This window comes from Montipora capricornis, chromosome 6 (assembly GCF_036669925.1).
Source record: "Montipora capricornis isolate CH-2021 chromosome 6, ASM3666992v2, whole genome shotgun sequence".
NCBI classification, from domain to species: domain Eukaryota; kingdom Metazoa; phylum Cnidaria; class Anthozoa; order Scleractinia; family Acroporidae; genus Montipora; species Montipora capricornis.
The window spans coordinates 16908990-16921664 of NC_090888.1; the positions used below are offsets into that span (position 1 = coordinate 16908990).

The 12675-nt window shown below is 38.6% G+C and overlaps 2 protein-coding genes across 15 annotated transcripts in view; one reads left to right on the forward strand and one right to left on the reverse strand.

The window, feature by feature from the left end:
- LOC138051635 (uncharacterized) overlaps nt 1-150 on the forward strand; it is a 25483-nt gene extending 25333 nt beyond the window's left edge. For all 14 annotated transcript variants that reach the window (XM_068897881.1, XM_068897882.1, XM_068897877.1 and 11 more), the window contains one exon: nt 1-150. This exon is cut by the window's left edge and continues 755 nt beyond it. The gene's annotated coding sequence lies outside the window, so the exon portion shown is untranslated.
- A 7867-nt stretch (nt 151-8017) lies between these two features.
- On the reverse strand, nt 8018-11353 carry LOC138053295 (uncharacterized). Its single transcript, XM_068899950.1, has 2 exons — nt 10807-11353; nt 8018-10206 (listed from the first exon to the last, which is right to left on the reverse strand). Exons 1-2 carry the CDS (start codon nt 10919-10921, stop codon nt 8018-8020), a joined length of 2304 nt encoding a protein of 767 aa, XP_068756051.1. The 5' UTR covers nt 10922-11353.
- Nucleotides 11354-12675: the final 1322 nt, after the last annotated feature.

The following is a 12675-nucleotide window of genomic DNA, read 5'->3' on the forward strand; positions in this document are numbered from 1 at the left end:
ATATATGGTTTAATTAAGAAAATTTAAGCGAGAAAATATTTTTTTCTATATCTTAAATTCAGGCAGGAGACCTTATTGGCTTATAACGTTGGGTTTATTGTTGATGTTAGGACCTGCGTTCAAGTTTGGAATTAAAAAAAGTGAAGTGTATTTGTGGCTTGCCTTTTGAAATGGTTGAAGATTTCATAAACCCATTGACCTATCAAATGGCCGATAATACATCAGGTGCAGTAACTTATATAAACCTCCTCCTTATTAGTATGCGGTGTTTTATCAGATATAAAGTCACTGCACTTGAATATAGCTTATTTGTCCCGTATGCTAATACATCCTCTCACAATTTGAACCCGAGGGACACCCTTTTTGTGGAATGTTTTTGAAGCCGTTCAAAAAACTTCGCAGCACGTGTATTCTCGGGGCTACGCCTCTTGTTTTTAAACCCGATAAAACACTGCTGCTCGTTTTTTAAACATTACTTGAATCGGTACACCAGCGAAACTAAGGTGAGAGGACAAATGGATCTTAAATTGAGGCTACTCACTAATTGCTGGATCTCGGTCAAGAGCGACAGACAAAATGAAAATGAAAATGAAAATGAAATCGATATTATATAAAATAAACGGGGCAAATTTTATTGTGAGGGAAAGATCATGGCGCGGACGGAATTTGAATACCATGGATAAGTCTAACACGAAGTCACGAAAACTGGTCATTGACTGCGTTTTACATAAAGGAAAACAACACTCCTTTATTGTATTGAGGCGGAAAGGTTGCAACATGACTGTAAGCCCGTTACTTGGGGGTCATTCCTTTAAACGAAGGAGTGACGCGCGAAGCTTAGAATTAGCAGAAGGCACTCTCAGATCAGTGACGACCTTTTCAGTCCAAGCATGGTATTTTGCAGCGCACTTGTCACAATTGTGTGAATCGGTTTGATGGTCGACAATCGTGGAGAGAATAAAGAGAAAGTACTACCGTTCTACCTCCACCCCACCCTCCCCCTCCCCCCCAACCTTCTCATAGAAAAATTAACATAGACTCTTGTCGGAGAAACGCTATGTAAACAACAATATAGACCGTATTCATGAATGGCGGCTAAGTAATTATTCTTTTCTCTTCTAGCCTCGTAAACACGAGCAAAATTCAAAAGAATTTTTCTTCCAAATTGAGGCTAGTTAGGATGATTAGCACAAAGACAAAAGAATAATTTCTTGACCGCTATTAATGAATACGGTCTATACTGCGCTACAAAACAGAATGAATTTCCAAAATTAGAAATTGGTTTCTCATAGTGTGCGGATTTACAATTTATTCAAGGTAAACGAACCCAACCAGGTCAGAGTTTTTCTATTTGCTTGAGTGGGTCCATTGAGCCTGGTTTTCACTAGCCACGCAAGCGCAAGCATAAATAGCTTATGCTGAGTGAAAACGAACGGGACATAAGCATCATAATCAATCACGGCATCCGCCATTTTGTTCAAATGCTCAGACGCGGGGGAATCTGGAACGAGTGCTTTAATTGGCCAGACGTAGCAAATTTCCATGTGCTTATGCTGTGTTTCGTTTTCACACAACACAAGCGAACGCAAGCACGAGAACAACCACAAGCAAAAGGAAAAACTTTGATCCTTGTGCTTGTGCTTGTGCTTGTGACAACCCCGCTTTTACGGGGAAATAAGCCCTCTTATGCTTTGCGCTTGTGCTTGCGTCGCTAATGAAAACCAGGCTTTAGCGTGTCATTGCAGGGTTAACGCCCAGAGAAGCGGCTGAGGAAGTCTCGGGGAGGGGGTTTAGAGGAAAATAATGACCAATCAGATTGGACCTGATGAGTGATGACCAGAATGCCTCTGATTAGTCCCCATAATAAGTGGCCGCACATGTACAAGATATGGTTAAACGTAAAATCATGGATCGGCTACGAAACGCAAACCATCTACCAGTAGCCGTTCTAAAAGTAGATAACAAGGGAAACTGATTGGCCGCATTGCACCGTCGATCGACTCTACAGAGTCGTGGACTTTTGACTCGATTTAATGTTTTAGGTAAAATTACAACTATCGTCTATTAGAGATATTAGATATACCTGTTACCACGATGCAATGAACACCAAACAAACATAGCTAACTCATCACTAATCAAGTTAACTAATCAATGGCCTGTTTCGTTACTAAATAAATAGTAATCCTGCGTAGAGATCAGAACACGGCGACACAAACGTAGAGGATATGTTTCGGTTGAGTCCGCCAGCCAGATTGCCTTAGACCGCCTTTGAAGGTCGTGCACTTTGACCGGTCGGACCAAATTGTCTCGTTCCATTTGATCAATTATTTTTTCCACAGTTTCATGCTCACGCTGAAGACTACGACTAAGGGAACGAACAAGTAGTAAATACCCTTAGTTTGAGGCCGTAAATCATCGGTCCTATGCCGTTTTGGACTGCTTTCTCCCGCGTACATTGAAAAGTTGGCTCATGCACCTGCGACGAAACGAAATATGTCGCACATATTAGCTACCTTGACAGTACGTGTATCTACCTACCTACCTATCTATCTATCTATCTATTCAGTAGAGTGTTAGTCTTAGTGTTAGTCTGATGCAAAGAATCCTTCATTGTCTATTTTAACTCTGAAACTGTTCGTACCACTTTATTTATAGGATACTTCGCCCATATTGTAGTACGTGAACGAGACTGAATAATCGCGAAAGTCCTGCGAAAGACTTATTATACAGCCAAGTTATATTTTCAGGTGACGTTTTCGTCGACCGTCGCTGTCGTATATCTTAAATTCCCTTATGTTACAAAGTCAGACAAGAACAGGCCCCGGGTATTGGAGGCGGTAGACGGCCTCCTCAAGAGCGCGAAACGTGTGCGTAGGTGCGGTGGCTTGGGTCGGGTTTTTGCAACAAAAGTACTCTCCTATCAACTGGGCACATTTCTGAACTGGAATTTTTGTTCAATAGAAAGGTCCCCCTAGGACACATTAAAATTGCATGTCCGGCGTAAAACCGAAAGCGAAGGTCACTCTCACACAACGCAATCGCCTTGAAACCTTTCGCCACAGATAATATCGTTTAAGTTGGCTTAAACCGATTTCAACACTTTCAATAAACTTTACTATCTCAACTTTGGGTACGCCGCAAGGTATATTGCGTATTTTTCGACCATTTGCTTTTGCGTTCGCCATGTTGTCTATAAAGGTTAGTTGAGTTTACAGTCCGTTCCGTAAAAGAAATCAAACTGCTATTCAATGAAGAATTTCTTGGAAAAAAAAGATAGGCAAGTTCAGAAACGAACCCGTGCTTTTCAATGACTCGGCCGTGACCCATATGTAGCAAATGGTTGCAAATTGTGTGAACCTGTTTCTTTTTTTTCCGTGCGAACCACGAATCTTTATCATTTTCCCATGTTTTCATTCCCATTTTTAAAACGTATTTTTAAGTTTATGAAACAAACTCAGTAGGATGAGCTTTTTGAGGTTTATGTGACATCCGGAATAAGGTCGAGGCAAGCGGATTTTATTACAGATCATTCCAGTAAATTTTGTGTTTTTCGGTGGCTTGCAACGTACAGTGACTCTGGCACATTTTTTATTGCTGAAAAGCGTTAAGCAGGTAAGATGAAACTTATCTGCAAAAGTTTAAAAACATTCTCTGAAGCGGATTCAGAGCCACCTTAAAATTTCCCAATTGTGAGGGTGGCTATGAATCTGCTCCAGAGAAATTTTTTTAAACTTTGCAGATAGTTTTACCTTAGCTGCTAATCACTCACCAGCACGAAAAATGTGGGTCACCGAGTTCGTTTAAGACAAAATAAAGAGTGCTTTTAGATGGCTCTTTCGTTGCCATGTTAACCTATTACGTCACATTAATGAGTGCATCTTGTTAGCATTTATCGGTGTTTCATAAGGTACCATAACATTACCGTTAATTGAAACAGTGGGGTAAATTCAATACATCCTAAAAGTATACAGCCTATTGCAAGTATTAAAACTGGTTTGAGCCTCCTTAATTAAAAGAGAATAAACTAAACACTCAGAGGAGATAGCCTGCACAACCTGCCAAAAAAAGGTGTAGCAATATTTAACCGTTAGAAGTCGGGTCATAAAGATCACGTGATTCCTCCAACGGACAAGCTATCTTCGCTCTAGAATCAAACGCTTAAGGCGCACACTAATATTTTCTAGCTCATGACAAAAGGTTGTTAAAGGCCAAGATTTTCTAGTATTGCAAAGAACCGGCCCAGAGAGCTTTTTTTTCCCATAATTAACATGCTGGGGCCCGTTTGTCGAAAGTCCAGAAGCTTTTCTAGCACGTTTCGGCTGCCATTAATCAGCCTATAACAAAAACAAAGACGTATTATGGTATGCCGAAAACTAAGGTTGTTTTTTTTCTCCTGGTATAAGGACCATTTAACAGACTACAATTGTAGCTTTTCCAAGTAAACACAAGGTCATTTCACAATTGGTATTTCCGTATATTCCAGAAACAGGAACCCTACCTACAGACAAGACTTTAATCAAGCAAAGGAAAGGTTCTTGAGAGGGAAAATTTGTAGCCACCGTGCATCCCCATTTACCAAGAAATTCGATAAAAATCCTCGGAAACCCAGAGGTACATAGTCGGTGTAAGGGGCGAGTTTTAACAAAGCAAACAACAGACGACAAGACAACTTTGTCTAGTTTTCTTTTTCGCTCTTTAAAATATTCCCCTTGCCCTAACAACCTGACCGTGGGTTTCCGACGATGAAAGTTTCGGTACCTTACGGTAAATGACGGTATGAACCTTGAACTCGGGGAGGAAGAGGTTTCTATGGTAATCTTCAGGTAAGAGAACATCAGGACTCTCTTAAACTCATTTCCCCCGATAAGCAGAATAAACCAATCAGTCTCTCTTGTTAAACTGATTTAAGGAGGCTCGAAATAGTTTCTCTTGTTTTCAAACAAATAAATATATTCTGTCCTTAGATACAGTTAGAGTAATCATATCAAGACGAAATTTGGCCAGAGTATTAAGTACCCATCATAGATTTCTTACATCACATTTTCTTCCAAAATACCGTTACCATGGCAACGATATACGGCATTTCTTTGACTCTTAAAATCAGCATTAATTGTCTTTTTTGAAAAAACGAGACGGTGAAATCTTCCCATACAACGTTACCTGATAATGTTACAAATAATCTCTAAAATACTTAAAATTAAAAAAATTCTTAGGTCAGTTTTACAGAAAAATATGTTTGTTTGAAATATGTCTCTAACTTTTTTTTTCACCTACAGAATTTTTTTTAATTTTAAAGAAATGAATTTCAAATTAATGTAAGATGACATGCAAAAAATGAAAATAATTTACCGTCCGGAAGCAGAGATATAAACGAGTGAAGTTGCAAAATCATGAAAAACAAGAGGCTCTAAGTAGCCTATACTCATGCGCTGCCAGGTTATTTGTACTTTTGTTGACAGTTTATTAATAATAATAATAATAATAATAATAATAATAATAATAATAATAATAATAACTTTATTGTACACCACAAAAAAGGATATAGGTGTTACAAGAATCTATTTGAGAGAAGTTGCTCTTTATCCTGTGAGTTCATTGACCTATACTTTTCATCTTTATTTGAAAGAGTCTGTTTTTTTCGATGGGTCCATAGACCTGTACTTTTCAAAATAATTAGAAGGAAGTTCTTATTTTTTCTCTGGGTCCATTGGGCTGTAAACTTCTCTCCTCTTTCTTCCAGTTTGCTGCAATTTCTGAAGTAGATTTATGCTTTCTTATTTTTTGTTTCCTTTCTATATTTGATAATTCACATAAACATTTAAGAAATGCAACCTCATAGTTTGTTTCAAAACAATTAAATTTACTTTGAATAATAGAACAAAAGAGAACCACGACAGAATCTACATTGGAAAATACTTTTGTTACATTTTTTGGTTCAGAACCATTGTATACAAAAACGTGGTAACTCATCTTAATGCTTTGCATACCACTGGAAAACACAACTAATGCAGTAGCTAGAAATTCACATCAAAAAGCCTGTGCTGCTTTCCTTATTATCCAAAATGGCAGTTTTAAGCTGTTGTTTACTGGGAACCACATTACAAGATAAATTTCCCTGACATCTTGCTCTGTGAATAGCTTTTACATGGCCAGCGGCCTATGTCTAATTTCTTTAATTTCCATATAAATAAAAAATAAAAACATATTTTGCTGGAGTAACATTTCTGATAAATTGCTCTTCCATTCTCAATGATACTATCAACTGTTTGAGAGGTGCAATAGTTACAACACTTTTGAGGTGGAAAAACAAATAGAATAAAATGACACAGCAGAACATTCTTTGCAAGAACAAAGATAAACATCATTTAAGTGCTCCTAGGGTCTAAAATTTTGGTTTCGAACATATAATGAATGAACAATGCTGCCACTGTTGCTTTACATTTTAATTATGTTAACACATTTTAATCTCATAAGTAACAGATGTTTGTGCACATATATTCTGAAACTATTGTACCAAATTCATTAATGAATCTATTTCAATATTTGAAATACATGTTGCAAATGTGTCCCATACCGAATAAATCTCTGCCATGAGAGTAAAAAATTTTACACCTCCCATTAGGCAGACAGTATATTGCTACTGTGTAAAGTTCAAGTGTTAAAATATATGCATGATAATTATCCATGAGCAAAGAATCAAAGGCAGCTAACATTGATATAACATAAGGGAAGTCTGAAATTATAGGAAGTGCACTATTTAGCAAACCACTATAACTATCATTGTATGTCAAGTGATAATTAAAGTAGCTTAAGTTATAACCATAACAGGCAAATCTGTCAAAAATAGGAGTCCCTGTTTCCATGACAATAACAGTAGTTCTACGAACAGTTCAGATTGCTAAAAGTCGGATCAGTTTTTCTCAGGTATGCTCAGTTTCGCTCAAAGCTGCTCTAAGGTTCTCAAAGATCACTAGGTGCTGAGATGACCGGCATGTTGATGGAGATCAGTTTGAATGACCTTTATGTCGATCCCCGCTCTCGTCCAAAGTGTTTATTTGTAAAACAAATTAGAAAAAAATATATACTATAATTTTGTCTTTAATGTCAACAACTTACCTTTGGCTCCACAATCGAAAAAGATATATTCTAACAGCTCGATCCGTACAACCCGGGCCGTACGACCGCGACTACAATCACAAAGTTTGAACAGTCAAGATGCGATGATTCGGGCGCGACCATGCACATCCAAGAGAAAATGACACATCTTAAGGGCTAGACTTTCAAAAAGTCCTTCGTCTCGTGTAGATTCACGTCCGAAAAATCACGCTTCGCTCGCCAAAACATTTTCTCCCGGGATTCTCGTGAGGTGGAATTGTGGCAAGTCTACTTAAGGGCTTGAAACATGTGAGGGATGGTTGATTTCTTCAAACACGCGCTGTTTATTTTGTCATGCAAAATGCACTGATATTCCAAGCATACATACATTTTAAGACTCTAATACTTCTTTTCAAGTCTTTCTATTAATTTTTCTGACTCAACGATACATTTTTCAGCAGCTATTAATTGTTTTGAATAATCTCCTACCCCCCGCCCCACGTAAAGTTAAAAGTCATGTAAATGTATGCGAGCATAAATTTCCATGCACTAATGTCACACGGAAAACAAGAAACGGAGGGCATTTTATACCTCATGCGCTTACTGCGCATGAGTAATAAGGGGGTTACAAGATCAGCACTTACGTATGCGTCACCTGATCATTCGAGTCCGCGCGCGCGAGAAGGGAGTCGGACTATCGCAATTATTGATCGATTGTCCAACGTTTTTGTGCAAATTTCTCGTAGTTTGCCGTGAACAGGGGCGCGATCTTTTGTCTAAATAAGGGTTAGAAGAAAGTTAAGTGATATCAGCGGTAAAGTTTTCGTCTAGCAAACATGCTTTGAGATTATTGAATGCAACCGTTTCCTTCGATAGTGGAGCGGAGTCATACTTGTTCTTTTAATCAATTCTTCCCGCCTTTCTAATCAGCTCTATTGCTTTCGAAGTGGTGAACGATTTTGGATAAAATGGCAGTTTTGTTCGTTCCTCTTGGAGATCTGGTCGATTTCGACGTAGTGGGCGCCTGGCTCAAAACCGCCACAAGTGCTTCTTTGCCAGCCTTCGCGAAAAGGTGTTCCAAATCGTGGTAAGCCAGCCCGCTTTCAGCAATTTTCTGTACGATGCGTTGTTTTACTGCTCCATCGTCAGTTTTCGGCTGGTAAAGTTTGCATTTAAATGTTTGCATGCGTTTGAAGCGTTCATCCAAGAATTGCATGTCAGCGAAAGCATGGTAGCAGGGCTTGAGATTGCTGTTATTTACAATTTGGGCAATCGTTAAATTCAATGGTGAATCAAAGAGAATTTTATGGAGAGCTCTGACATCTTCTAAGGCGTCGTGTGCATCAAACTTCTCTTGAAAAAGGGTCTCGAACACTGCTGACAGGTTTGGTTTGCAAGCTTTCCCGTCGACTTGTAAGGACATGTTTCCAGCCTTGATCAGCGCACGGATAAGACGGAGGCTATCGGCGAAAAATAAATTCCTTGATGTGAGTCGTTGCTTGAAGGTCAGTCCACCGCTACGAAGCAAAGTTGGTGTGTCAAACGTTGTGGAGTTGTGTCCAATGAGAACAGTACGAGAATTACTTTCGCCAGTGGGAATGAACTTTGCAAAATTTTCAAGGCATTGTGCAAGAGAAATGGAGAAGACTGGAATGTTGTCTTTCAGTAAGGTTCTTTTACCATCTATTGTTTTGATAGATAGTCCATTGATTAGAGAAGCATGGTGACTGATGTTGCATGTAGGAAGGATGTAATCGTTAAAGCAATTTCCAGATTTGTTAATGGCAGATAGCTGGCAAATCTGTGCATCCTTTCCAGTCGAAGTTGTTTCGATGTCAAAAACAACAAATTCATATTTTATGGTGTCCTTGTAAGAAATAGGTGGATGGGTTGGGCGTGGGGTATAGGGTGGAACCAATTTCTCATACTCTTCTAGCTGACTTCTTGTTACATTCTTCATTATTGTTGATAGATCTGCCAAACAACTGGTGCTTTGGGTTGGGTCTAAGTTCAGTCCAATTCCAGTCTGATAGGTGGTGCCTTCCTTTTCCTCTTTCTTTGCATTGGAACTTAAATTCTTGTTCCTCAGTTGAGACCGTCGTTTTTTGTAGCCAATTGAGGATTTCCTGATTTTTTCCTTGAGTGATTTGTGGTCAATTTCATCACAATACTTCTTGCAGTGTATGCCTGGTACAATGTTCATTTTTTCCAAAGTTTGGCACACATAGTTTTGTCCCTCGTTTTTCTGGCTTATGCCACAGGCAACACGAAAACTGTTACTCTCGCTACCTCCATAAAATCTAATTTTGGGATTTTTTGATCCAACAGAATTATTTAAGCTTTCATTTCTCTGTGAATTGGCCGCTGGTGCAAGTTTCTTTACAACAACATCTGTTGAATACTCATTGAACACTGATGTAAGTGCTTTTTCGAGTTCATCACCATGCAGATCTTTTCCAAAAGGTAGTTCACTGTGCCGGTAGTTTTCTGAGTTCTGTTTGTAGCGACACCATACATCATTGCAATTTTGGTGCTTCCCAAAGGCATGAGGAACAATGTTTTGGATAGCAATTTTGAGTGATTGGGGCTTTTTCTTGTTCTGTGCTATGCAATAACCAAAGCATTTTCCTAAATATCCTATTACTTTTACAGAGAGTTGGGAGCAACCAGGAAACTTCTTACTTGTTCTCAATGCATAGAGCTTTGAGACAAGGGATCTTTTTGTGTGCACTGTATCAGAATGCTTCTCCACCTCATAAGAAACTTTATCTCTAAGATGAGCCTGTGTTGTAGCATCATCATCACCAGTGTAGATGTTGTACTTAACTCCATTTTTAACTGCACGTTGGAAAAGATCAACAGCAACATCAGGCTCCATGCTTTTTGATGAGCCCTTATGATTCTTACGGCAATCATGCTTTTTCTTCTTCCCACTGGCACAAATTCTGCACATTTTTGATCGTACCCCATAATCTAAAACCTGCCCTGTATGGGCACCCATCACTGCCCCATGACCAGTGTTGGAGTTGTGACCCCCATTCCTTCTTTGCCAAGCCATGTCATATGAAACAGCTATCCCAATGAGCCCATTGCTGTCAGCAACCTTTCCAGCTAGAAAATCAAATGGATGTAAAAAGTGTTTTGTTACTTAATGTCTTAATGTTTGAAGCTTCAATATTATTTTTGTTTATTTCATTGCTACAATGTTCGTTTCTGAGCTTTCATGTTCATCAGGCCAGCGAAAGGTCCCATGGGGGAGCGACAGGTTCTATGAAGCACTTAGTAATGCTTATTATTGTTAGACTTTAAAGTGAACATATTGAAATCTCTATTATTGTCAGTCTCCCAATGTGAAATCACATTACACATTTCTGCGCTTCCTAGATCTTGTTGCTAGATAAAAACTTTATACGTATGAAAATAGTGCAATAAAATGACTAGAAGAACAGTTACAACACACTTGGTAATATTCATTTAATTTTAGTCATCTTGTTGCATCTAAAGAGAAGAGAAGTTTGGGTTGTGGGTGGAGGAAAGGTGCAAGGTAAGACAGAGAGGCTTGCACTCCTTAAAAAAAATCCTCAAAGAAAATTGAGCAAAAATAAAAGAACTTCGTTAACTATCTTATGTTTTTTTTGTTTGTTGTTTGGATACTATTGAAAGTACAGAAGTTACAGTAACAATTCATCTGAAATGGCTACCCTCTAATACCTTGCAGAGTATTTTCCTTTTCAGTTTCTATGGCCTTTAAACAGCTCTTTGCAGCAACATTTTCAATGGCTTTTCCAACTTCCCTTTCTCTGGCCTTAAATATGACATGATTCATTTGTGGGATGTCAAGTGCTGCTGTTAAAGTGCTAAGATGGCTGTGGCCAATTCCAGCGTTTAGGGTTGCAAGGGCTGCTCTGCTATTAACATCAAAGGCATTTGGTCCTCTACTGCCATTTCTATGATTTTTTGATGTTGCCACTGTGTTATTCTTTCCACAAGAGGGACAATCGACTGTGAATTTACCAGCCAGTCCACTTCTAGACTCATTATAAATTTCTGTGAAGGGGAGAGGGCCTAAAAACAAGGACAACAACACAATGAAATACTCGACAAAAGAGATTCCTATCCAGTTAATACAGAGACCTCTATCAGAAATAGTACATTGTTATGTGCCCACGTTTTGTATTGAAATATAAACTACAGTTCATCTTCACTAAATATTTCCAGTTGCAGCTCAGTATCATTTGACTTTTTATATATTGATTCATTTATTTTTGCACGGGATTTTGTCATTCTATGTCCTACTAAAACAAGATAATTCATAATTTTTTTCTGCTTATCAAGTTGTGCTTGACTTCACGTTCAGAGAAATTTCTTAAGAGCACCTTTCATGCAACCAGAGCACTTCTTTAGACCTTCTCGTAGAACCTCAAGGTCCACAATTCTTGCTCCTGTTGGAACACTTCCCTGAGCATTTTCAAATTCCTGAAAAAATGTGAGCTGAGATGTTTCATTCAGTTTACATAAGGTTCGTGTGAAAGCGAGATATCTCTTCTTGAAAATGGAGAACTGACGAGGAAACAGGTTAAAAAAGACAGGAACTTACTGTGACACTTCGTGTTGCTCGCATCCACTGTGCGTTATCTTCCTCGTCCCGATTCTCTTTACTACAATATTTTCGTTTTTTAGCGTTTATGCCCCTTAGCAAATCTGTTGCATGGCGTTTTCTTTCCCTTGTTTCGGAAAGTTTATTAGCGGAACTAAAGCGGCCTGAGGAGTCACGGGTTTCAACACTGTCTGTGGTCGCCATTATTTACTTTTTTTGCGCGAGGGATTCGTGGGTTTTAAAACTACCGCGCGAGGAATTAGAACCCAGTTTCGCGCGCCCAAAAAACTATTTCGAGCCTCCTTAATTCGTAAACAAAACACAATATTTACACAAAGCTAAGTAATCGAGAAACTTCGTTGACAAAAACCTTTGAAAACTTGAAACTGTATAATAAGGATACCAAAAAAAAAAGCTAGTGTTGGTTTGAACGTCATAAAAACGGAGGCATGTATGTATATATATCTGACTGAATTTTCATATAGGACTTAAATGCAATAAAAATATTCTATTTTGACCCTTAAGGTCCCAAGGGGTATCTCATGCATGGACCAGTAATATACAGTCTGGAGTAAAACACGAGTAAAATCTATAGGTGGCATTGGTGAGGCTGAGGGGGTTAAATTTTGTTCCTAGCTGGAATCAGAGCTGTGAAAAGCAAGAATTTTGTTCTGCTTCTCAAAGTGGTAAGTCGTCCCAGCATATTATCAGGTATTTTTTTGTAAATCCAGAGAAATATGTATATAATTTAATCACAATATTATTTGTGACACAACAGAATACGTATGGGTTATTGACCAAGCGTGAGGTCAAGATGACTGGATATTGGCCAAGTTCTTTTTTTGCGTGTTTATGGACCGAGACGAAGTCGACTATCTTGGTCAATAAAGGATTTATTATATGACTTAAAACACCAAAAAATGATCTTTGATCTTGCGGGACCAAGCGAGAAATCCCGAGCGGGCAGTATCGCTCCATCTTGC